This window comes from Polyodon spathula, chromosome 23, assembly GCF_017654505.1.
Source record: "Polyodon spathula isolate WHYD16114869_AA chromosome 23, ASM1765450v1, whole genome shotgun sequence".
NCBI classification, from domain to species: domain Eukaryota; kingdom Metazoa; phylum Chordata; class Actinopteri; order Acipenseriformes; family Polyodontidae; genus Polyodon; species Polyodon spathula.
In genome coordinates this window covers 8,716,678-8,743,986 of record NC_054556.1, presented here as the reverse complement: position 1 = coordinate 8,743,986, position 27,309 = coordinate 8,716,678, and the positions used below count along the sequence as shown (strand labels likewise).

The 27,309-nt window shown below is 35.2% G+C and overlaps 1 protein-coding gene across 1 annotated transcript in view; it reads right to left on the bottom strand.

Moving 5' to 3' along the window:
• LOC121298132 (contactin-4-like) overlaps positions 1–27,309 on the bottom strand; it is a 103,920-nt gene that overhangs the window by 32,549 nt on the left and 44,062 nt on the right. The window contains exons 4-9 of the mRNA XM_041224998.1: positions 24,754–24,957; positions 22,348–22,450; positions 21,825–22,009; positions 15,025–15,173; positions 9,522–9,651; positions 7,805–7,955 (exon numbers count right to left, since the gene is read on the bottom strand). Coding sequence (XP_041080932.1) covers positions 7,805–7,955; positions 9,522–9,651; positions 15,025–15,173; positions 21,825–22,009; positions 22,348–22,450; positions 24,754–24,957 — 922 coding nt within the window. The remainder of the gene's footprint in view (positions 1–7,804; positions 7,956–9,521; positions 9,652–15,024; positions 15,174–21,824; positions 22,010–22,347; positions 22,451–24,753; positions 24,958–27,309) is intronic.

Sequence of the window (27,309 nt, the reverse complement as noted above, 5' to 3'; positions counted from 1 at the left end):
CGAAAAACACGGCATGTATTTTCCTGATATACAGGCTCTTGATGGGCAGTTGCTTTTTCAAATTGTTACTTTTTCATTTATTTACTTAAAATAAATTACTTTTTAAGCTGTCTCTCATATCTCTAAGATTATTTTGAGCACTATGCTGGTTTTGTGGTCAAATATTTTTTTCCTCACAGAGGAAACAAGACACTCTGCACTCTATCCACTCTCTAGACACTTTTAGGCCTTGTGATTTTAACCCTTTGCAGTCCAACATTACAATTTTTCCTTTTCAGTCCAATGTTGAACCCTGTCCGACATTTTCAAAAAGACGTAAAGCACAGGTCTCTTGTTGTTTCCGGATAAAGCAGAGAAAACCTTTTACTGGTCGAGTGAGACTGATTGGAGCCGAATGAAACCGAAGGAAAAAAAGGGAGTATCTAATACCCCATCCACTACAGAGATAAAGCGGACATAAACAAACAAGATACCTGCTTTCGCATCCAGGACTCAAAGAAAATCACGGACATTTGCAGAGCTTTTTGAAAGATGCTATAATAATAAAATAATGACTAGGATTACATTATTGAAGAGTTCGGTGATAAAACGAGTGATCAGGAGAGGATTTATCAGTATGCACGTCTATAAAGAGGTATGTGAAAAATACAGCGAACAAGGAGTGGGGCTTGGCTGTAGATACAGTACTGAGTGTCCTTTTTTGATTTAAACATGTTTTACTCTGGGGGGGAAAAAAAGAAGAAATTCCGCGTTTTAGAATGGCCTAGTCAAAGTTTGGACTTAAACCCCATCGAAATGTTGTGGCAGGACCTCAAATGAGCTATCCATGCAAAGAAGCCCTCAAATGTCACAGAGTTGAAGCAGTTCTGTAAGGAGGAATGGGCCAAAATTCCTCAAAACTGATCTGAGACCAACAGTTACAGGAAACGCTTAGTTGAAGTCATTGCTGCCTAAGGGAGTGGCACCAGTTACTGAATCTAAAAGTTCACATACTTTTTCACACATGGATATTGAATGTTAAATCATGTGTGGATAAATAAATGTTGAAAAAGTATCATGCTTTTGTGTCATTTGTTTAAACAGGTTGTCATTTGTTTAAACATCTATTATTAAGACTTAGATTAAGATCTAATAACATTTTAGGTCTGAAATACTGTATGTGAAAATCCTAAGGGGTTCACAAACTTTTTCTCGGCACTGTATAGATAGATAGATACATAGATAGATTATAGCAGCCTCTGTAGCCTTACTAAGTTATGTGTGTTTTGGAACATTGCTCAGCCAAGGGCAAGGGAAGAAAGATTTACATTGACATAGAATAAAGGAAATTATAGGAAATCAGGCAGCTAGAAAAAAGAAGATTTAGATGCACCATATGAAGCTAGAAGTGGCCTAGAACTATGGTAATAAGCATAGACCTTCTTTCAAAGCATAATCTGTATGTGAAAGTGTTTTACTTAATGTGTGGAATCGATTCCTGTTATCATATTATAAAAGATAAATGCTGTGATATTATTTATCTAATGACTTTATCACGGCGCCATTGAGCTGTATAACTAACACCACTTTATATGCTGACCTAGCAGCCTTTCTGAGGAATAAAACAAACAGAACATGCAGAGAAAGCTAAATGCACTTTTAATTGTTTATTATGTTCCAGGCTACAGGAGTACTACAGTATTACTACTGTTAATCATTGTGGGCACTGATTGCTCTATTTCTAATAACATGTATTATATATATATATATATATATATATATATATATATATATATATATATATATATATATATATATATATATATATATATATATATATATATATATATATATATATATATATATATATATATATATATTATATATATATATATATATATATATATATATTATATATATATATATATATATATATATATATATATATATAAATTGCATGTGTATTCTTTAAAGTAGCATTGACTACTTTATCTTTTTTTAGTCAGATTTTAACCCTGTTTTTTTTCTATCCAATTAGAATCTCACCTCACTCTTGCAACCAATCAGGAAAACTGAAGATCAATGGCCAACCCTCACTGGTGAGCCGATCTTCTTAATTTACCCATTGAAACTCAGCAAGTAGATGTTACCAATGACATACTGGATGATGTAGGCAGGATCCCAGCTCTTTTTGGAGCCGCTGAGTGCCCAACCTGTAAGGCAAGCTTGCTGAGTTGAACTCTACTTCGTAACCCACGGGTGTGCAAAGGCCAATGTATGACTTCAGGTGGGACCTCAAAACCAGTAACTCAAACTAAACTTGCATTACTGCACTCCAAGTTGGTGCTTGTATAAGTGAGATGCTGGGTATCCTCTTATGCCTTCTCTTGTATTCTGCGAAAAGAAACCTTCCTCCCATAAAGCAGAAATGGAATAGAATTATAAAAAAAAACTGAAGAGACAAACCACAGCTCAGTTTGGGAACCCCACTAATTTCTTTACAAGGGATACACAAATGGACGCCAGACTGCTGGAAGGTATTCTGCCTGGTTTTGCCAGTCGTGCTCTGATAGTTCAAACAACTTTTCAAGTATTTCATTAATGCTGTATGGGATGTCTTTGAAACATGCAGCCTATGATATGTGGGGTTCATCATAATTGAATACACATTAGCCCTTTCAGACTTTCTGAGATCCTGCTAACTTCTTATGTCAAATGTATATGAAAGACACTCTTGTTAGTAGAAGTACATTGGGGAAGAAAGCAGTACAGGAAGTGTAATTTGAAGAGGCTGAATTGGAGAGAAACCATCCCTCATGGCAGTTCAGATTGAATAACCAAACTGCAAGGCAATTAGCTGAGAAGGCCTGATTGAAATCTGGATCATGAAAGATGTGGAAAAGGGAGTATCTTTACTTTAACTGGTATTTAAATGGTATATCCTGAGAAAGCATTTATATGGAACTCATTAATGAGCCAAACTAGGCCTGACATGTTTAAAGCTGTATAGTTAGTATGGCTAATGAAAACTCCACACTTCAGCTCTGGCTATGAGATGTTTAAGTTCATTTGCATGGGATACAAATTAAACAGCTTTGATGGAACTGGAACCTAGCTAGGAAACTGACATGGACTTCTTTGTACTTCAGTCTTACCAATCAAACAGTATTCTGTAGCAATATTCATTTTTTCTTATGTTACTATACTAATTTAACATTACACTCATTGCAAATGTCAGAGTTTAAAGAAAACTCTCTTGGTCTTACTAGACTGTCTGTCTTTAAATGTGTTATCTTTACAGTCATAGACTTGAGCCACATGCCCCAGAGTAACTGAATCACACCAGCATGTGATTTGTAAACAGAAATGTGTACTGCCAAATCATTTAGTGACACTTACAGCAATGACACAAGCGTATGATATTTGTAGACAGATGTTGTGAAAGGGACCAGGACAAAAAATTCATTTTATTTGGTGACATATGTGAAAATACACTTGTGTGTTTCACAGGTTGATCAGCTGCTGACACAAAATCGGTTCTGAAATACTAAATTGCATTCTCAGCTTATTTGTTCCAGCTGAAGTCATCTAAACAGAAGCCCCAAGGCAATGTCTGTGTAAGATAAGACATCTCCTTTACCAGCCTCATGACGGAAATGTCCTCAGTATGAAGACAGATTACAGACTAAGCCTCACTGAAACTACTGGAGATTCAGTACTGATCCTCTGATGTTTACATGTTATTAATTGTGAATGAGGCACACTCTGCTGCAGTCCCCAATCTCATTGCTAATACTCCCAAGGCAATATATTGCATATGATTACTTATTTTCAATTTAAATCAAGTATCACATACAAGCTTTGATTGTATTTCAAAATTTAAAAAAGTAATTCCGTGTGTCACTGTGGCTGTTCAAACTATTTCATTCTGATTAATGACCCAATAATTTGCAGGCCTAACAATTTGTAGGATTTAAGACCGTGATTAAAGTTAGAGCTTCTTGAAATCATTTATAAACTTTCCAATTATTGCTTATTGAGGTAATGGATAGTTGCTGAGTTTGAAAGCACATCCTTCTATCAAATCCAAACCAATTAATTATTCCATTTGGAATCTGTTGAAGGGAAGAGTCCCAGGTTTGAAGACCTGAATTAGTTACAGAAAACACAACAAGAAAATCATGCCGCAATCAAATGGGTAAAGAGAGAGTTTGAATGTTTAGAAATAGAAAACATTGGGGTTGTAATTATAATTGCGATAGTCACGTTATAGATGTAAGTTTAAAAATGATGGCAAGGTAGACAATTTTATAGAATCTGCGTTCACCAGATCCAAACCCTATACATAACACAATCTGGAGTCTATTCGATGAAATAGGACGCTTCTGTTAAAATCAGATCGTCAGAAGACAGACACTTTTGTTAAGTGAATGAAACTGGAAAAAAAAAATAGAAATTGAAATGTTCTAGCCTTTACTAATGGAAACGTAGTCAATATTTAAATCCAACTATATACACATATGTCATCAGCTATATGGGGATAGATTGCATTCAATTGAAAAATGAAGGGTCCTAATACACTATAATTAAATGAAGCTACAAATTTGTGGAATTTGTGTTAGATGACAACTGGGATAGAACACAGATAAGAACATTAAAGCACCTGAAATTAGTGTTGTCATCAGACTAAAACCTCTCATATTCAGAAACTGTTTAGATCTCTACCGTACATATTCTCCACATTTTCACAGTTCTGCCAGTTATCTGTTTCCATGGTAATTGTGTGCATGTTTAACATAACAGAAACAATATAAATCAAACAAAACCCACTAAATTCACATTTTCAATCTTTATCTCTATGGACTATCCATGGCTCATTTACACATGGACTAACCATGTATGACCATTGTTTATAAATGAGTTTTTTTGCTCATCTGTAGAAACTGTATGTATATAATAATTTTCTAATGACATTACTGCAAAGACAGAGAGTTGAGCACTGTTGTAGAATTTACTGCCTCCAGATAGTTGAAATAGCAGTTCTCTAGAAAGATTTTTTTCTTTTTTGAGTATTGTGAATTCCTGTAAATGTACTCGTTTTTAGGTGCCCTGAGCAATGGTAGTAGAAATACTGAAATTTCTATATTATTATTATTATGGAATTTAAATATTTGCTTTGATGAATCTGGAAGACACTATAGAAACACAGCACCAATCCCTCTGTCTATTAATCTTACTATTATTTTTATTTTCTACTCTTCCCTGACAATGCAAATAGGGTTTCAACATTGCTTCACAGTTTGCCAACTAAACCTTCTGTTGCGTTTATGACCTGCAGCAGCAAGGTATGAATGATTGAAGTAATCTGATGATTTCCTGGGGCCACTGCCTGCCCTACCCTGTTGGAAAGCTACAACATCCATCTGCTATTCTTTTTTAAAGAAAGTCAGGTACGGCATTTCCTCCCTTGGTGCATCTATTTGCATACTGCACGCATGCACCTATTAGCAAAACTGAGAGCTTATCTCCACACCCCCTTCATTTGATACCAAGGAAGTATAACACTTGCTATCGCTGTAGGGCTCCTTTGGAAAGGAGAAGTATGTTCTATCTTGATAAATGTTCAAACTGTGAAATGGGTTACAAATTCAGAACTCTTGATCTGTTAAAGATTTCTTATTTTATTTCTGTCCCTCCAGAGCTACCGTACCGATGTGTACTTTCAATCTTATATAACTCTCCAGATATGCCAAAAAGTAAGATGTATTACTGCTTAACAGAATTGCAGGGGGAGTGAAATACACACAGATAATGACAATAAAAACGCCCATTAATAATACTTTAATTACAAGTGAACTAACTTGTGATCTACTGTTTAATTCATCATTTCATATTACAATCATATCAATAAACAACTGTTATATTCCACATGTCTTCCCTCAGTGACAGCTTCTATTGTGATTAATAAGTATAGTAAAGCCCTTCATTGAGACCAGCTCCATATAAAAGCTTGCATCATTCAATCACACAGGTGCCGTTTATATACCTTTTAAATTAGAGGCTAATAGAATGGTAACAGGTTTTTGACACTTTTGGTAATGCAGTGGAACAGAGGAATGATGTGGTAATAAAACGACCGTTTTATGGAACCAGAACCTTGGGTTTTGTGGCATGAACAGTAGGATTTACAATCACTGTGATCTATCCTAGTCTCTCTTTGTACATATGTGAGAAGGACACCCCCAAACGTACTGGTTCAGTCATGATACAGTATGTAATCTTCACCCAAAACAAGTTCTGGGTGGAGCACTGACATGCACATTTATGCTCCTTTATTAAGTTGTACGATTTATTCAATTTATTCATTTTATGATATTGTGTTATACATTGATCAGTACTTCAATCTGTACTATAGAAACCCAGGTCAGATCAGTCACATATGTTGGCCTTGGTATATCATAATGCTTGGCATTAGCCTTGGCTTGTTTAACATATAGATACATTTCTTACCCATCATAGATTATGTGGATGCAATTCACAATTATGCTAATTGTAATTGTAATTGTTTGCTTTGCACAGACTTGATACACTACTAAAGCATGTTTGTGTTTGTTCTTGCCTGCCCAAGTAAACCATTGATTGTCTGAATGGTTAGTTATTGTGATCTTATCACAAGTGAAGAATGAGACATGTTGGCTTTTAATTTGCTGAACTGTAAATGGCTTCAAGTTTACTGTCTCTTGTATGACATACTAAACACATCACCTTCACATTTAAAAAAAATATTCCTGTCTGCGTTGTTTCCAGGACATGAACACAAGGCGAGCTGATATATTCTTCCAACACAAATGAGAAAAACAGCAAGGGTAGATGTGTTTAGGAAAAAAACATCCAGTGAGAGGGAGTAATTGAAAATCGAGTCTGTTATTTATCCCAGATGACACAAACCTGTATAGTTAACAACAGTGTGATCTTGGATGCTCTGCTGATTATTTTACCATCTCGTCTGTGTATGCATTATGTTACTACTGGCATAAGTCTCTTGAAACTTTGCTGCTGCTAACAGGCATAGGGTGGGTAATTCCCAGTAGGTTTATCTAATCAAAAAAAAATCGATCAAGAAAACAAAGGCTTGGAAAAATTATTTCTGTTTATGCAATAAAACACATACGTTTAAGTAAAAAACAATATTGCAGGACTTTCAGAATGAATCGAAGAATATTTGGCATATCTAAGAAAGAAAAGCCCTGAAAAATAGCATGTGTGCTTTAAATTTGATAATTTGTGGCACGACAGCTGGACTATGACATTACAATACTGGAGAAGTGGCTTCCGAGAAATGAGGTGAGAGGTTGTCCAGATACAGTTCTCATTATCTCAATCAATCAGATGCCAGAACAAGATTCTAATGCTTTCCAGGAAGTTATCACAAGCCCAACTGGATTAGCAGTACTGAAGACATACAGCAGCTAAGTCCATACCTTATACATCACCTCCTCTATATCCCTATCACAAGAATATAACAGGGGGACTCATCTATTGGTATCAATAGTCTGTGACAGCTAGAAATGCAAGTAAGATATGCTATGAACAGCCAGATCATGACACAGGAACATTATCATAATTCCTACAGAAAAGAAGAACTCCATCAGCAATACACTTTACTTATTTATCTGGTTTGTGGCTTTGTGTCACAGTTACTGATGGGATGAAATCATGATGATAATAGTGCTGCTGACAAATGGCTAAACATCCATTAAGAAACCTAAAGGTATTCTCTTTTTTCAAATTACCATCTGAGAATTAGAACTTCACAAAATAGTACCTCTTGTTCTTTCTGAGGTCCTCGTTCCCTTTCCTCCAGGAGATCACTCCTTTGGGAGACATTCTTGGCTTGCACTCAATGACAACTTCTCCTCCCTCAATAGCCATGGTTAGTTTCTTCAACTGATTATGGATAAAATCTGGTGGTATTGCTGCAAAATACGAAAGTATGCACTTAACAAAATCCTAAATTACCAATGATGCTGGTGCTTATGGAACTCATTTAGAGTATGACTGTTTTGTATGGTGATCTGAACTATGCATTCACCTGCTCTTAAGCCAGTAAGTTCTTTTAGAATTTTAAATTGCTTGGCATACATAGTAAATACCCACAGATCTTCATCTAATATTGTAACTACTGGTGGAATAAATACTTAATTATACAGTAATGGCATGTCCATGATGTTACCATGTAATTACATCAGGTAACAAAATATCAATGTAGATGCATGCAGAAATAATTTGTAATTACATTGTAATCACAAGGCGATACACATCCATGCCCCAGCCATTTGTTCTTGTGACAAATAACTTATAACTAATGCAAATAATTGACCCTTTAGTAGTATAAATTACTATTCATATCAATAGTGCTGAATTTTTGAATAGTATACAAAAATGCATTAAAAAAGTAAAGTATCTTACTGTAAAGCACTGGTTATACACTTGTTTTGTTTTACAGTAAATGTTAGATTAGAAGCCATGTGTAAACTCTAAGGATATTACAATTTATGATAGATTTCTGCTTTCTTTGCTTGGTGCCATTGTATCAGTGCATGTTCAGCAGCCTAACTTGGGCAGCATGTTATTTATATATTTATTCTAAAAAATGTTGTACTTTCACAGTCCTATAATTATCTCTTAGGGTGTCTATATTTTGTATTTTCTTCTGTATTTATTGTAGAGATGTGTGCTTATTAAAAAAAAAAAGACCAGCATTGTAAACATCTATTAACTTTCTAAAATTAAAAGCATCACAATTAGACAATTAGGTCTTTTATTCGCATACATTATTTTCTGTAAATAGCTATTCAATTAATAACGCTGTATTCCTAATTACAATTGTCTTACTGTCTGCTATGCAGATCAATTAAAAAAATCTTTTTTTTTTTTCTCAAAATCAATTTTATTATCTGAACTTCAAATACTGTTTCTGTTTCATTTACAGGGTTTCTATAAATTGATGTTATGACAGTGAAATGCCTTGGCTTTTAGGAGAACAGTGTAGAAAAAGTTTAAATTAAATTTGAACATCATTTTTAGCACAAGCTGTACTTGGTTAATAAGCAGAAAAATGTGTTGTCTAAAACAGTCAGAATCTGTGATCTTTATGTTATAATGAGCTGCCTTGCTTCTAATAAAACCATGCAGTGCAATGGAAGTTGTCAAAACCCAATTACAATTACTTACCTAGCCCTAGAAGGCTGGCTTCATTTTATTGCCACCTTCAATTAAAGCAAAAGTTCAGCTGTTTGTAAACTGCTGAAGAATCACCTCTGATTGTGTCCAAAATAAACCATTATTGTATGAAATGAAATGCAAGCATAAGCTTGTCTGCTTTGCCACTGACCTCATCGCTCTTTCATTTTGTTGTTTAATCTAGTAACATGTCAGTACAAGTGACACCGTGTGAATGTGTAGTGACAGACTGCTAGATAAAAAACAACTCTGAAAATGTCTAATAACACCCTGTAACACAGATAATACAGCATTCTTACCTGATACTTGCAGTTCAGCATTGGAATATATCACTCCATGCTTATTCTCAGCAACACACTGATACATTCCTGAATCCGAAAGGCTTACACTATTGATGGCCAGGACTCCATTTCTTACTTGAATCCTTTCCTTAGAAGAAGACAAAAAAAAATCTGCTCTGATCTGATCCCACTTATCACAGCATTAATAAATCACACCTGTCTATAACTCCATTGTTTACTTCATTAAAACAATGGAACTTTGTGAAAAACAACATTTTTAACAGTGAATCTCTACAGTACATTTCAGACTTTAAAAGTAAGCAACATTCCAGCTTTGGTCTTTTTAAAAATATCTAATCTGGTGGTCTTTAGATCTGCTACTGTTTAAATCAACTGAATAGACCCCAATGTGTGAATTGCTTTTATAATTCTAATACTTTTCAAGACGTCCATTTGATTACCGCTAACATGGGCCAGGGAATAATTAATTTGTAAATGTTTGGGAGAAGGAAGTCTGTTCCTACCCTATTTATTACAATCTCTATTGTTCCCATTCTTTTCACTAAAGAAACTATGGATCAAATGCAGCCTCGTATCCAGGATGTACTACACATGTAGGCACTCTGCCAATTTGTTGATGTATCTCATGTGTCCTGGGGATACAACTTCTATTACAGTATCCATGCATTTTCTAGTCACAGCCATCTATAATGAAAATTATAATGTGTGCCAAATTGTGTGCTACTTTTGTTATGTGGACTACAGTCCACCAGGAACTGGAATAGAACCATCAATTTATTTTTCAAACCAAGCTGGATTCACTCGTTGGACTCCCAGAGGTAAAAGCAAGAGAAAAGGAATGCATTCCTCAAATGGTTCACTGAATAACATTACAGAATCAGGAAGAAATAAAAAATAGATGCTGGGATGGACTTTTGAAAGGTGAAAACATTGTCTATCAAATACATCCTTTTATGCTTTAATGAGTAACATTACAGAAAGACTGCCCTGGGGTAACTTGGGATAGCAGTATAGAGCAGTGGTTAGGGTTTTGGACTTTTGACCGGAGGGTTGTGGGTTCCAGGGTGTGATTTGATGGGGGAGGGAGCTAGGGGCGATTTCCCTGGCTCTGCACTTTCAATTGTCATCCTAGGGGGGATACGTTTATGCCGACCGATAAAAGATTTGGAATTAACAATGATTTCTTTGGGAAATTTTAAACATATTTAAAATGATAAATGTATGCTGCATCATTTACGCAAACCGACTTAAAAAAAATCTCTGTCTTAGCACTTCAGACCGTAAGCAGTATATAGTGGACCAGGCTCGGATTCCACTTACCTATCACTATCATCCAACAATAGAGGTGTTTGCACCGTGACAAGGCAATTTTATTATCATCGGAAGTGCATACTACACTAAAGAAAAAAGAAATGAAGACAGGACACTAAAAATCCATAGTAGCTTTTTTTAAACAGCCCCAGAGCCAAAGACTGGAACTTTTACCCGCTGAGCAGAATGGAAAATGGAAATTTGACAAATCGCAACCTGGTGGGTTCAAACCCAGGTGGAGGTGGGGGGACACTGCTGCTGTACCCTTGAGCAAGGGACTTTACCAAAATTGCTCCAATTAAAAACAACAACTGTATTCATGGGTAATTGTATGTAAAAAATAATGTGATACACTGCCCATTCGATATATTGCGGGTGTCGGGGTCCAATAGAAATCCGCTATATATCGAGGGCCGCGATATAGTGAAAGACCCAGAGAAAAACAAATAGGCTAACAAATACTGTACAACCACTCCCTCGTTTTATCAGGGTGTCAGGGTCCAGTATAAATCCTCTATGCAACCTGCTTTTTCTCATTTTTCATCTAAAAAGCAGCACATTGTTTTAATTCGTACTACGGAGGGTAATTGCTTCTCATCAGCTTCAGTTTCTAATTAAATTCATGAGTGTACCTCTCTTTTCTCAAATGCACAAACCTGCTTCATTTAAAGAATCCATTGCCAACATAGGAGGCTTGTTGCTAGGGAGCTGGCATCACTGCCCTGTGACTTTTGTTAGTGCATTGCTGCCACAAGTGAACACCTCGCTGGGTAAAATAAAAATCACTTCAGCATTGATATTTAATTTGCGTTATTGGGCAATGCGTGTGTATATAATAACAGTAAGGTATTAATGCTTTGTTTTTAATTGTTTTGTATATTTTTGTTTGTGATGTGCAGTACAAAATAAAACAAACAGTAATTCTAAGTGAAATTATCTATGTATTTTGCAGCTAAGGCATGTGCATTTAGACTGTAAAAATGGGGAGCCAACTCCAGGACCGCGATATACCCGAATCCGCAGCATAGCGAGGGCCAATATAATGATTGTAAGTCGCCCTGGATAAGTTTGTCTGCTAAAAAATAAAATAATAACTAATGAAATTGTTTAATTGTCCTATATATACAAATAAATAATAGTTTTAATACATATTAGTATATTAGATTACTGAGAGTTATCTATCCAGTTCTGCTAGTACGGTCTCCGATTTTGAAAAACCTGCAGTGTTGAAATAGTGAAACATCAAATTCATGTAAAAATCTATACAAACTACTGGATATTGTAAGAGCACTAATGAACAAAGGCTATGTTCTTGTAACGCTTTGTACTTCAGCCACTCATCTGGATCTTTAGTGGAACAACAAATGTATACTTTTAAATGGAATTGGTAATCAACTTCAGTCTTCACAGGTGTCTGGCTTTGGTCTTCTTCAACTTATACGACCTGCTCCTTTTTATCTTCCGTGAAAGTCACTCAATATTATTAGCACAAAGTTTCTCAAGGGCATTTGAATGCCTCTGTTCCCAGTCTAAAGGGATTAAGGTACTGTCACATAAAATGAAAATCTGTCCACACTGGAGCATCACACAGTGACCGTAGGGAATATCTGAACAGGCTGTGTCTGGATTGCTGGTTACAGCTACTGGGTGAGAAAACATAGAATTACCTTAAATAAAAAGAAACACTGTGCATGAAACTTCAGTGATGGATGTAACTAATTAACAGTGACATTCTACTGGAATCAGCAATTTTCACAAAGAGACCTGGGGAAACAAACTGAGTTACTGGTACTGAACACAACAGATGGATATGCTATAGTTAAGTTTGACATAAGTCAAGAGTTGTTAATCCTTTTTGTAAATTATGCATTGCACTTGGTTGCTGTCATTAACCTTTTGGCAACTAACACTTTTAAGCATGTAAATGTAGTTGATATTACACAGTTAATTACAGAAATACTATTGTGCCTGCATTTTTTAGGGTAATAGCTGTAAAGAACTGAAAATAGTTTGTCTGAAGCCAAATGCTGAAACGGCAACGGTTCCCTAATTTTGAGGAGATCATCTCTGTCAAGCTAGTAAATAAAACAAGGGTGGGTCTGACAGATCTATTGTTCAAAACATAGCAAGAAATAACCTATATTAATATAGATGTAGGGTATAGCTACAATATTTCTAAAAAGATTAATTTAACCAGAGATAAATTAGTGATATGTATATACATAAGGTTTAGGCTACCCCCTGATTTTTTGCACCTTGGCAATATTTTACCTGAGTGATTAATTAAAATGACAAATTTACAAATATGTCGTACCATTCAAACAATTTAAATAGATCCAGAATAACATAAGTTAAAAGCCAGGGTCCTATTGATTTATGAAAATAAACAACAAGTGACATGCTTCACATGTTTTTTATTTTCGCTACATCAGTGACCTTTTGTTCAACTGATTAAAAGCTGTTGTACTTTATGGTGACATTTCAGAAATTGCAATACCACTTTTGATTAATTTAGTTAAATTTTTAAAACGTGTATTGATGTCAACAGCTGCAGAATTCTTTACGTCTCTATTACAGCAAGATGTAATTCAAGCACAGGTTCAAGGATCCCCCCCTTTGATGCTTGTATTATCAATATGAATAAATACAGTACTACATGGATCCTTCCTTTTGGTACAGAATCCTCACAATTTGTCAAGTGATACAAACAGGTATCCATCTTAAGATGGGGTCTTTATTATTAGAATCTACTTGTTTTTAAAACATTTTTTATCAAACCTGGGTGCTATTAATATTAAGAGACAGGGATGCACTTAATTTTTTGCTGGGTATTAAATCCTTCTGTAATTTGGTTTAGTTAAACATTAGCAAAATAAAGAATGCTGCCTCTAGTAATAATAAAACAGGGCTGAGATATAACGGTATAAACAATAATGTATTCCATCTTCTACTTTGTTAACAGCAATTGTTTCTAATGGGGAGAAAGATCATTAACACATTGCATGTTTAGTTATGCTGTTATATGTGCGTCATCAATCTTCCTGGACTCAAGCTCACAAATCCTGATTGGTATTAGATCTTGCTTAAAGGCTTAATTTATTAGCAAATGTTCTGCATGCAATCAGTATTTTTTTTTTCTTATTAGTATGGCCCCACTGAAGTTAGGCTCAAAACACTGGTAGATGCTTTTTTGATGAGGTGCTTGTTTTTTAATTTAAAAAATCACTGGCATTACAGAGTAAGCAGTTTCAAATGTTATTTTAATTATTGTTATTTATTTTTCTCTATGCCTCGACATTACACTGTTGAAAGCACCTGGCAAAACTGTGTTGACTTTAACCTCCAAAAAACATTCTCACAATTAGAATCCTTGAAAGCTCTTCCCTGGGTAAAATACATCCATCCGAAAACCCTAATATTTACTGCATGATCTCTTATAAAAATATAGATTGTAAAGCTATGGTGAGAGGTACATTGTATGGTAAAGCATGGTCAACTATGGTAAATGTATGCATTGCGCAATTACCTTGCAGATTTACAGTGATAAACTTTAATACAGGGAAAGCAAGGCAACGTATACAGCCAAGCATATTAAAAACTTGACAAAGCAAACAGTTGTAAGGTAATACACGTTAAAGATGGTTTACGTTGCAAATCTGCTAAAAAAACAATACAACATCTGAATTTTACTGCAGTCTGGCCTGACATGACTCAAGGCAAGATATAAAACCAGCCATTTTGATCATGCTATAGAAATTAAAAGAAAAAAAAAAAAAAACTTTAGGGAAGATATCTTGGATCTTAATCTCAAAGGCAGATTACAGTGAAAGCCTCACTCAGCTGCACTTGATAGTGTCATAACATCATAACACTTTCACAAAATTGTCAGCATATTTGCAGCTTGGCTTTAAACTTTTCTACATACAGAATCTGAAATGCAGAGATGATTTTATAACTGGGCATTAAAGATTGCGAAAAATATCACACGGATGGCAAGAGTACAATAACTGTTAATTAGCCAGGTTATGAAGTTAATGTGCATTGAAGTTAATGGAGAATTGTTTCTACACAAACTACATTTCTCTTGATGGAAATATTGAATCTTACTGTTTTTGAAAAAATTATGACACACAACTTTGTCTATCGAAGTCTATCTAAATGCCACTGCTTTAAATAATAGCATCGAAACCCTTCTAACCTGTAACGGCTCCAGAGGTTCCCCATTCTTCAGCCACCTGTAGGAGACATTGGGCTTCCCCATTGCTCTGCACTCCCACAGAAGACCCGTTTCTATAGGCAGGTGGGCATCATTCAGTTTCTGAACCCAGTGAGGCTGTGCTGAAAAGACAAATGAGAAGAATAAATAATGCCAACAACAATATAAGAACATAAGAAAGGTTACAAATGAGAGGAGGCCATTCGGCCCATCTTGCTCGTTTGGTTGTTAGTAGCTTATTGATCCCAGAATCTCATCAAGCAGCTTCTTGAAGGATCCCAGGGTGTCAGCTTCAACAACATTACTGGGGAGTTGATTCCAGACCCTCACGATTCTCTGTGTAAAAAAGTGCCTCCTAACAACAATGTATCTTGTAAAGCGCTTTGTGATGGTGGTCCACTATGATAGTGGCTATATAAAATTAAAGATTATTATTATTATTATTATTATTATTATTATTATTATTATTATGCTTACATTTTACAGCTTACTTTGTTTACTTTATTGTAAGTGGAAAGGTCTTGCACCTTCATATACATTGGTTTGGAATGTCTTGAGAGAGGGGTTGTACTATACTAATGGTGGACTGTACTAAACTAATGTTATAAACAAAAAAAAAAAAACACTACGGAAAGCATCACAGGATTAAAAGGCATTCCCCTTCATCCTCCCTCAGAAACTGCTGAAATAAAAAGCAGCGTTACATCATCGCCGACCATTGAAAAACCCACGATAATTTGCAATAGCCCATATAAAACTATGTGACTAATTATAAGGGTAATTAGCTTCTGGCTGTTCGCAAACCATATCTCAGTCATCTGAAGTTGTTCACCAGATCGTAATCAGGAAAGGTCTTACAAAAAAAAAAAAAAATCTCCCATTATTTGATTTCTGTTATTTGGTATAACTCACATGCGGAGCACACAACGGTTGGTTTAGGGTTAAGGCACAGGCTGCTGGGTGGGTCTCTGATATTGGTCAGGGGGTGGGGGTCTTTCTGATATGTAGCCTTCTCAGAGGAGTATGGAACCAGACCTGTACTCTGGTTGTGGTTTTTTGTCATGCCCTATGAAAAAATTTCCCAGGATGAGACACTCAGCTGCTGGACATGGATAGACTGCTTGTGGCCAATTTTTGTCTTTTAGAAGAAAACCCCAACGCACACTGAAGTCAAGTTGCTATCATTAGATGCTTTATGGATATTAACAAAAAATCTTTGGTTAATTAAGCAATGAGTCAGAACTGGATGCTGTACACTAAGGAGGCTTGGTAATCCAGTGGTTAGAGAAAGGGGTTTGTTACCACTAGGTTCCAGGTTCAATCCCAACCACTGACTCACTGTGTGAGACCTTGAGCAAGTCACTCAACCTCGTTGTGCACTCCATCCATCAGAAGAGATGTAAAACTGAAGTCCTATTGTAAGTGACTCTGCAGCAGCAGTTGTCATGCATAGTTCACCCCCTAGTCTCTGTCAATCACTTTAGATAAAAGCATCTGCTAAATGACTAATTCATAATAACAGTAGAAGCCACACCTCCATTGAGGTTTACTGTGTAACCTCTTTTTCTTTTCTATTTTGTTGGGTTATAATATAATAGTGAGATCTTTGCAGCCCCAGGGTAGATTTTAACATTGAAATAAACATGATGAGCAATGTATATGTTGTGTGATATGATTTCTGAAGTAAAGCCACCTTCAATAATGCTGTACTAAATGTCATATTTGCTTTACTTCAAATGTAAGAGTGTCATTTCTGGACCCACAATTTTGGCTTTATTTTTTCCACAGTAAAAAATGAATTATTTCACGATCTAAAAATAGGTATTTCCCAATATTTCACGATTTAAACATATTTACTAAAGTAAAAGAAACTAGCGTTGTCACATTCAAAATTGATAATTATTGATGTTATTATACAACAAATATTCCTAAATATTTCAATGCTTAGCTGTAAACAGTACATGCTAAATAATATTCTACTACTGTTCCAGTTTTAAAGAGTAAAGACAGGATTCAAATCAATAATGAGCGCACTTATTTGTTTTATTTGACTACAGAAAGCAAACATATTGATTTGATTGGTAAAACAAATCATTGAAGAAGAATCTTTCATTGGCTATTTACTTCAAACTTACTATTTTAAGTAAAAGGTCTTCAGCAGCAAAGAAGGTGGCTATACAACTTAAATGTGATGCAAACCAGGAACCAGAAAAAAATGGAAACCAAATAACACGATTGCTACTTGGGTAACAGAAAATATATTTTTTGGAAACCCTTTCCATTCTACTTTTAATATTTGTGCTGTGTTTACTACATGCATGTATTTGTTTTGTTATATTCATTGTGTTGGCAATGTTCAGTGGATTGATTTAAACTGGGGGATGCTTCTGGAGAATGTAATGTGGGTAAGCTAGTTCTGGGTACTTCCTCCTTGTCGAGTAGCCTAAATACAAAGCCTGAAGCACCTAAAACTGAATTTACGCCGGCTGATACAATTCACTGCACTGAGAAACTCTCCTGTCCCCTTATTTACATACACACTTTAGAGAGCTGATGTGTTTGACTAACTTCTCATCTCCCAAACCCCATGACAGTGGTTCACTGGAACATTCAAATAGCAGTGGATGCTTACTGCTGTACCATAAGATAATTGCCCGGAAGCAGAATAAAGAACTGAGGTAGCAGTTGTTATGTAATACATCATTCCAAACTTTGAATAATGATGTTTTATTGTTATGTCATGTTCAGGTCCATTATGAAACCCAGAAAAAAGGCTATTAATCCCAACAAACGGAATATTATGCAATACCTTGGTAGTTGACCTTGTCAGTGAGATTTTCTTACCATACCAGGCATGATTGTTTAATAATAATACATTGCAGTCTATGCTTCTGAGTTAAAATGACAGCACCAGGGGTATTCAGAAATAAGAGGATATTAGTGTTTGAAGTATCACTTATTTTGCAGCATTCACATACAAATCATGAAAGCAGACAGTGCAGGCTGCAGCAGGTAGACAATTGCTGATATTTGAAATACCCACACATTAATTTGTAAAGTTTGGACAACCCTTACAGTATGCGACACAGGCCTTAATTTCTTTCAAATTATAGTGGCAACATTGACATCATAAAGCATAGCTTTGGTGGTGCCATACACTTTGATTTAATTTATGCCAGAGTGGATAATAACACCCTCAAGATTAATGGTACTTTAAACTTTAGTTCAACACTTGACGCCATGATTATAAAGTATACTAAACAGGAAATATCACAAGTCAACCAACAAAATTGGTTCTATTTGTCAACCTAATGCAGTAAACAAACATGACATTATATTACAAACATCTGTTGATTTAAATAATGTCTACGTTAATCATAACACATTTACTAGTTTGTGGCGATTTTCATAAAAAAATTGAACAACTGGGATATCAAAGCATTTAGAAGTGTTTTTTTTTAACCATACTGTGAACACATAAAGCTCCCACCGGTAAACAGCTAATTATAATAGACTTCACCAAAGTTTAGGGTTTTTGCAATCAAGATTCTACCGATACATTTTCTACACTGATGGAAACGATAAACAAACATGGCTTATCTGTTTCTTATATAAAAGCAAAACATATATACACCTAGACTATAGAAAGTCTCTGTAATAAAATGACACAAATGCCTCATCAAAGTAAATTAAAGTTGAATTATCACTTGCTCAGGGTAGTGATTGCTATCAGAGTTAAATCAATCTTAAAATGCTGATTTGTTAAGTCAAGCAAGTGGAATGATTAAAACAAATTCCAAAGTTAATTAATCTGTAGAGGTTTATGAATGAAAACACAGCGTATCAAGAACTGTTTTGCCATTATGATTTATATTCTAGTCCAGGCGAGTATCAATATCAATGGTAGATTACATTTGAAATTACTTTACTTTCAAAATGGTGTTACTGAGGCAAACCATATTTTGTGATTGACTGTTCAATTCCTTTTACTAATATTTACTGTAGTATTACAGACTTGAAATGGAACTATGGGCATTTATTTATTTATTTTTTAATGACATATTTTTGGTATTAAAAATGTAAACCGATAAAGTCTGAATTCAAAGTTGATTTCAGCCTGAATTGCAGGGGTAAAAAAAATCTATCTCTTGCCTTTTCTTTTGAAAGGCTGTTACAGTCTGCCTTCGACTCAGATAAGGGGCGATGAGCTATTTCAATATCACCATCCTTTTAATGCTAAGTCTATCGTAATCCACTACCATTATTAAGTATGTCTTGTCCATTCTTTCCCAATCCCAGAGCCAGGTCTCTTTTATTATCACTATCACTTTAGACCCCATTTCTAACCTATTCTATTGAATCTATTGAGTTTCTCAGATGAGAAAATCGTAGTCTGATTAATCTGTCTCCTGTTGATTTGTACAGGTAATAAAACATTTTAAATACACTGGAAATATAACATCTAAAGAAAGGACACTATGACCCAGCCTAGTACAGTAGAGGCTATTAACGGGCTACATTTTGTGTTCCTAAATTATTATCTTTTCATTGTGCATTATCTAAATTTACTACTTGAAAATGCTCTGCAGGCTCTTGTGAAAGGGAACAAATGTCGGCATATTATTAATTACATTTATCTTTTATCTTTACGTAACTATTACCCCTCTGGCCAAAAAAAAAAAAAAAAAAGTAGTTTGCAATATAATAATAAAATATCATTGCAATGCAGTTTTCATTAGGTGAACTTTTTCCATCTATTCCCTCCTTCAATTCAGCATCATAAATTTACCCACATATCCTTTGTTTCACAACAAATGGAGAGAAAATTGAATTTCAAGCAAACTGCGTAAGGCCTACTGAAGTTTACTATAGCATAAATTGCTAAAAGCATTGTTAATTCTGTTCATTCTAAATCAATGTAATAAACTGTGGTGCTTTATAGCATTACAGAGGGTCAATCAATCGAAATATGTCATTTCTCTTGTAATGTTTTTATACCACCACCACACACATAAACATTCGTACGTATGGAGCTGGAGGACATCCTCACATTCTGCCAGGCTGTAAGTTACAGCAAGAATGAAAGAAAAGTAATTCAAGTGAGACCTGGGAAAAGAAAAAAAAAGTGAAAAAGAAGTGCCTTAAGATTGACGACAGGGTATTAGGACAGGTTTGTTAAAATCAATATATGGATGAATGGGAGCAGGGTTAACCAGAATCCCAATTACAGAAGGGGTTTATTTATGTCTAGTGCTGTATAAGGAAAATGAAATAAAACTCCAGACATTACTCCAAACAAACAATGATGTGCTCCTTTCTATTTTCAGATGACAGTTGAAAAACAAAAACTGTCATTTTTATAATATAATGTGCACTCTTACACATTTTAGGAGAGATTCGTGAACCTATGTTTAAAGGAAATGTTCACCACAGCCTTTTTGAACCACATAATTCAAAGCGCACAACTTGAACCTCCTTCTGTTTTTCTTTTTCTGGTTTTGTTTGAGCATTTTTATATTTTCATTCAGAACCTCATGTTCAGAACAGCAAACAAGGCAAAATACATGAGAGCAAGGAGACAGGGGAGAAAACAGAAAAACTACAAAAATACCCCACACAGATTTGCAGAGAAAATTACATGAAGTACATAAACTCACGATGTGCTTTGATACAATAGTATTCTAGATAAATTGCTATAGACAGGTGTGAGCTATTCAGAGATGTGTTTATAAAGCCCTCTTTTTTGTTTTGTTTACAACAAAGTCATATACTATGGTGTTTATTGAATGTTCTAATCCAAATGTATCCCCTAGAACTGTTATTATTCTCGAAATATAGACTTAATGCACTAGGTCACCTGAAAATGTTATTAAATTGCTGTGGAACCCAATTATCTTTGATAAAGCATTTTATGTTGTATATGCTATTCAGACCTATATACAGTATACCCATTTCAAACTTTTGTATATTGGTATTTGTTGTAACTTTTTAACTTGCCATGTGTACTCATCATCCACCATTATCTTTGAGGTATTGTAAACGTGTTTTATTAGTCAGTTTCAATTGAAAGGCACTACAACGGTGGGCCTATTCAAAGGGAATGTTTTGTTCGGACCACTTTAAGATCATTTTGATTAATTAAATTTGCGGTTCATTAAACTGTTGTCAACTGTTTGGGAGAGGGTTAGAACTTTTCATTTTTCAAAGCAGACGCCAGTGTTAGCTAATTTTAGGTTTATGACTGACCTGAATAAATAATCTGACTAGCTGAAAAACTTCAATTTAGCTGAAGTAAATACACTATAATCGTAAATCTCGAAAAACTACTCACTTCTAAATCTTTTGTAGTCATTTTTGTATTACTTTAGTATAAATACATGTTAATTTGGATTCATATGTTGTTTTTTTCTGACTTTATGTGAACGAAAAGACACACATTTGCCCGTTTTCCCATTGGAAATAGTGATATTTTGAAATATCACTGTCCTGGTCACAAAAGCAAAGTTTGTGGGGAATAATAGCCATTTTCTATACTTCTGAGGCATAAGCAATTAGGAAATAACACTTACTACCCAGGAACAAAAAATATGTTACACAGTGTTATTAATCTAAGGCTTTGGCAAGCCCAGTCTCCCGCTATGACATCTGTTGCATTGCACACAAAAACGTTATTATCATATTGGTCACACTTTAAAATAATAGCCGCAAATTCACATTGCTGTTATGCCATGTGCCAAGTACCCAAATTCACTTTTGCATTGGACTGGACTTACCGTAGAAAGTCAGTCTTCCTTTTGCAACATTCTTTCCTCTTGAGTTTTCAGCAATGCATTCATATGAACCCTCATCATCCTGCTGGAAATATGGGATTTCAAGGACCCCACTGGATTTGTTTGGTTCCACCTTTCTTGAGAAGGGGAGTCCATCAGCTCTCCTCCAGCTGATGGTGGGAACTGGGCTGATGTAGTAAAACAAAAGGAATAAAGGACAAGAACTAGTTAGAGCCTAAGAATAGTTTTCAATGGCAACATTGTAAGTGATTCTTCTGACCTAAAATCTGCATTTAACAAATCAGTAAAACCTTTTTTCTTTCCTTTATTTTTTAATATTAACACATGCAAACGATGGACTCATGCACATTTTCATGGGGTCCTGTTTGTCAACATATGCTACACATTAATAAAATACAGTACAGCATAATCATCATGGACATGAACCCAGAAAGATGTTCACTTTGTTCTAAAGATTTGGATACACCCACCAATACTTACTGTACACGTGTATAAGGTTACTTACTTTCCCAGAGCAAAACACTCCAGTTTCACTGTCGAACCTTTGGCCACAGGAACAATCTCTGGAAAGTGAACTTCTATCTTTGGCTCATATTCCCCCATCACCCCTGTTGAGTTAAAAAAAAAAAAAAAAAAGTTGCATGAAAGGCAAGAAATATTGAATCAATCAATTTCATTACATAAGGCTATCACAGAAAACTAACATACTTTAATGTAGTATTACATGCGTCTTCAAACATCTGTAATATTGTCATCCTATATTAGATTATAGAGTTGGTAAAAAGGTGATATGGAAAACCAATGTATAGGTATATATCTGTAAAATGCATATTATATACAGTCCATGAATAGAGCCATATACCCAGATAATGCCAGACGTTTCAATATTATTAACCCTGTAGGGAAATATAATGTATATCGTTATCTTTGAGCATGTTCTCTTTAAGAATGTATATTGTTTATCTTTAAGTATCTTGTGTTTCATGTGTTTTACAGTAGCTTCTGTATTTTCTGAAATCATTAAACATCAATGAAACAGACTGTAGCAACAAAAGCTGATAATGAAAAAAGGCTCTTTAAAATATTGCTCAGTGAATAGTGTACCACATATATAAGACTACACCTTATCTGACTCCAGTTAACCTAAATGTATTGGAAAAATGGCTGTGAAATCTCCTTATCTTTATATCCCAGATAAGGGTAAGAGAAAACTGTATGAACGTGGATTGCACGTTGGGTGTTTGGAAAGAATACTCAAACACGTTTGTCCCAGAATTAATGATTATAAAAGCTAATCCTGTATGTTTTCTACCTAGGGTCAGCCACAAACATAATCATGCTGCAGTATGGTAAGGGTGGTATCATCTTTGACTGCTATCACATGCAAAGGTTAATAAGCTGTTCGGTATGTGGGAATTAAGAAACTGAGAAAGCCTAGTTACTGTACCTAGCTACGCGTGTTGTGAGGCATATTATGCTGAAATCTTTTAATATAAAGGTCACCTGTCTAGGAATATCAAATTGTTAGTTGCTACTCTTCTTTCTCTTATTACAATTGCTATTATATATAAGGATTGCAGATGCTATGTAATGCGATTCAAAGCTTGTGGGATAAAATGTATATGATGTCATTAGCAGCTACAGCTATCATATTCACATAAGACAGCATTGTCAAGAAAATGGGGAAAAAAAAGCTCTTCAGTCACTGGGAGGTGATACTAAATATTAAAATCCTGTAAAATGCTAACCCTTTGATTGCCATTAGGAACAGATAGAGACAAAAAAAATAGAAAAATATGAAATATATTTTACATTTTGTAAAAGTATTTTGACCGGTATTTCCAATGTGGAAGGGACAGATCCAGTTATAAATAGAATCTGTTTGCTACGCCTGTCAATCAGAGTGATGGGCATCTGAGAGGCACAATGAGATATATTGTAGCCAGCAGGTCATTGTCTGAGATGCTAATTTGCCCATTCACAACAATCTTATTTACAACTGCTGATGTGGATGGCTGCTTCCCTGTTGTATCAGACAATTCTGATAACAATCTGAATTAGCTCTCCACATCCAGACCTCCTCTGCACTCAACAAGAGAGAAAAATACAGCTTATATAAATAGCAGGGAAAGGGAGATTTCCTGATTACAAATGGAACCAAATCAGAAGTATTCACTAAGACTTTGTGAAGAAATGCAGTTAGGCATCATGATTGGTGATGAACTGGTATAAAGTAGATTCATTAAATATGTTTCAAAAACAAGTTTCATTGCATTGTTCAAATTCAAACCCATTTGAAATGACTTTTTCAGCCTTCAATTGTAACATGCAAGGACTTCAGTTAGATAAAATAGTACTTAATGTACAACCTCACTTTTGATATTAACAATGGAACACTTTCAAACACATTCAACGTCAGCTTTTACTTTTCTATTAATTCCATACACCACCTATTTACTACTTCTTATTTTTGTTTTTTTTTATATAAAAAACCTTAACAATACAGTTTAGGGTTATAGGTTAGCCCAAATCACAAACTACAAAACAAGAAAGCATCTGAGATGTGCTTGATATCACATGTTCAATGACTACCTTAATGGGTGTATCTATCATTTTTTACATCTTGTTCAAATATTCAATAGAGTAGTCAACACAGTTTCCAATATGGTTACTTCTATAAAGTTGCATAATTGAAAAATAATACATGAGCACCACCGGGACACGGTTTCATCTATAGAGCCAACAGGAGGCTTTTTAGATTCTAAAATACTCTCCAGTAATACTAGAAATTGTTTTAACTGGTATTCATCTCTACATGTACTTGATTTTTTTCTAAATGAACAGTCTCCTGTCTGTGAGATGTATTTTAAGGTGGCCAATTCATTTTGGTTATAAGCACAAAGACACTTACCATCAGTGCGCAGCACAAGAGGGGTAGTTGGGCCTTGCACTCTGCTATTTGTAACTGTGTTTGTTACCACACAGGTGTAATTGCCCACATCTGAAGGCTCCACTTTAGCTATGTACATATTTCCAGTGTCCTGTGAAACAAAGCGACGTGTGTCTTGCTGTACGAATGCTGGGTGTTCATTGAAGATCCAGGAATACATGAGTCCTGTAAAAGTATTCATGAAATCAGTGAGTCATTCAGGTCTATAGTTCACACATAAACAATACAATGCTACTGACATTTAACGTTGTTTTAAAGCCAAGGAGCAGAAGATAAAAATGTCTGACAGCCCAAAGAACACAACAGAGTCTGTTGAAGAACTATGGTTGACGTGCCATGGAGTTGTAGGTTTTGTGATCTAGCAGTACAGAAATCCTCGTGTAACACAGTGGAGGCTGAGCTCAATGACTTAATGACCATGCACGGTATCCAGACTTGTCTGCATTTGTGGTTATAGAAATTTTAATCTCATCTCACCATCAGAGGTCAAAATGCGCAGAGATAGTACATCACATGACACTGCCCGTTACAAGCGCACTCCTCCTTTAACCTTGCCGATCGCTGCAGCCAATCTGTGAGATCTGACTTACAGCATCAATTTAACAGTGCAAAACTGAGCCCAAACCAGCGACCATGCACACTGCAAACCAGTGTCTTAACCAATACGCAAAAGAACCATGACAGACTTTGTTGTTCTGAGCACAGGATTCTGGAAGTGAGATAATATGAGAATGTTCAAACGAAACCAGAAAAAAAACAGAATCAGGTACAAGACCTCATAGTGCGCTATGAATTATGTGGTTCAAGACGGCTGTGGTGAAACTTTCCTTTAAATAGAGGTTACAGTATTTCTCCTAAAATGTGTGCCATGGTTATATAGATGTATAGCTTTTAACGCAAGTTATCGACAGGGGTCAGATTCGTAAATGCAGTGCATCACAGAACACTGCCAATTACTCTGGCACGTTACTGATATTATCAGAAGTAGGATTATGAATATGGTTCATTGCTCAATTTTTGGCAGTGAAATAGGCCAAGAATAAAAGAAATATGATGGATTTTGCAATAAAGGAGAGCAATGGGATTGTTGCGTTATGTTTTGTTCATGCTAAACCATTGTACTCCAAGGTCAAACCAAGCTGCAGTTGTCTTTTTTTGAAAAGCTGTTCCTGGATTATTTTACCAAAACCAAAACTGACTAAACTTTTCAGAAGCCTGTCTAAATTTACTCAAGTGTTCCCAGAACTAATCTAAAAGCAATCACCGTTTGTAAATTAGAAATTACTATGGTTTCTTGAACCTTTTTATCTAAAATTTCATACAAAGAAAGAAGTCTCACTTCAGTCTGAAACTGAGTTTGCGGCAGTTATACAGAGACCAACCACGCACTTCTTTTATAGGCCAACTTTTCTGTGTAGTCAATATCACTGAGTATTTCATAAATGAAGCTGGGCAGTGAGGTGAAAATGACTATTCTTTCATTTAGTATGCATATTGTTACACGCAAAGGCATATCAACAGCAGACATCATTTCAAATGAAGTAGAAATGAAAGCAGAAAAAATAGTTATACTGATAATTTGAAAAATAAGGTAACTACAGTATATAATTTGTGGATCACAGATTCTTGTATTTAAGTCTCATATGCCTCAGTGATTAAATAAAGTGGTGCTTATAAGCAATTTAGTATGGCAGTATAATGTGTCCTAAAACTAATAACAGCATTGATTTATCTGTGGCTTTATCATACATTTTAAAAGGATGTTTAAAATGCGTCTGTTCCCAAATAAGACAATTGGTTTTAATTGGGAACAGCCACAGAATAAAATGAGTGTTTGAAGCTCCATTTGGGGAGACCACCAGGGAGCTGGGAACAAGCGACAAGTCTGTGTAAGAAAAAGAAGGCTGTGTGTGAAGCCTGAGTAAAGGTACTGTGTTAACTGTATGTAAATATGTCTCTCTTGTAACGCACTCACACAGGTTGCAAGTTTTATAATAGCATAATAGATAATTGTAATATGCTGGTAGAAAAACAAGGTTTTCAACACATCCCTTACAAGTGATCTGTCACTTAGCTGCAGTATTTTGGATCTGTATATTTTTCCCATCGCTGCTCCATGAGAATCAGACCTGAAACATTGACGCTGGAGTTTTTATTGTCACCGCCTCATTGAAATACATAAACGTACAGTTTATTTGTACATAAATGTGCATGTAATTTCCTTGAATTGAATATTGTATGTATGCAAATTGAAATACTATATTTTACTGTTATCGCTATTCTCATTCCACAGTTTGACCAGTTTTCAACAAACTCATACACTTTAATGGATCACTACTACACACTAAAGGCATCACATTTTATGATAATGAGCATGCTCTATGGTTAAAAATTAATATTACGAATGTATGTGTGACATGAGTAACAATGCATGAGCACAAGATAAACTGAGGTATAATGGTGCTCACATATCCTGGAATGATGTACAATTCCCATTAAATAGAGAATATATCAAGA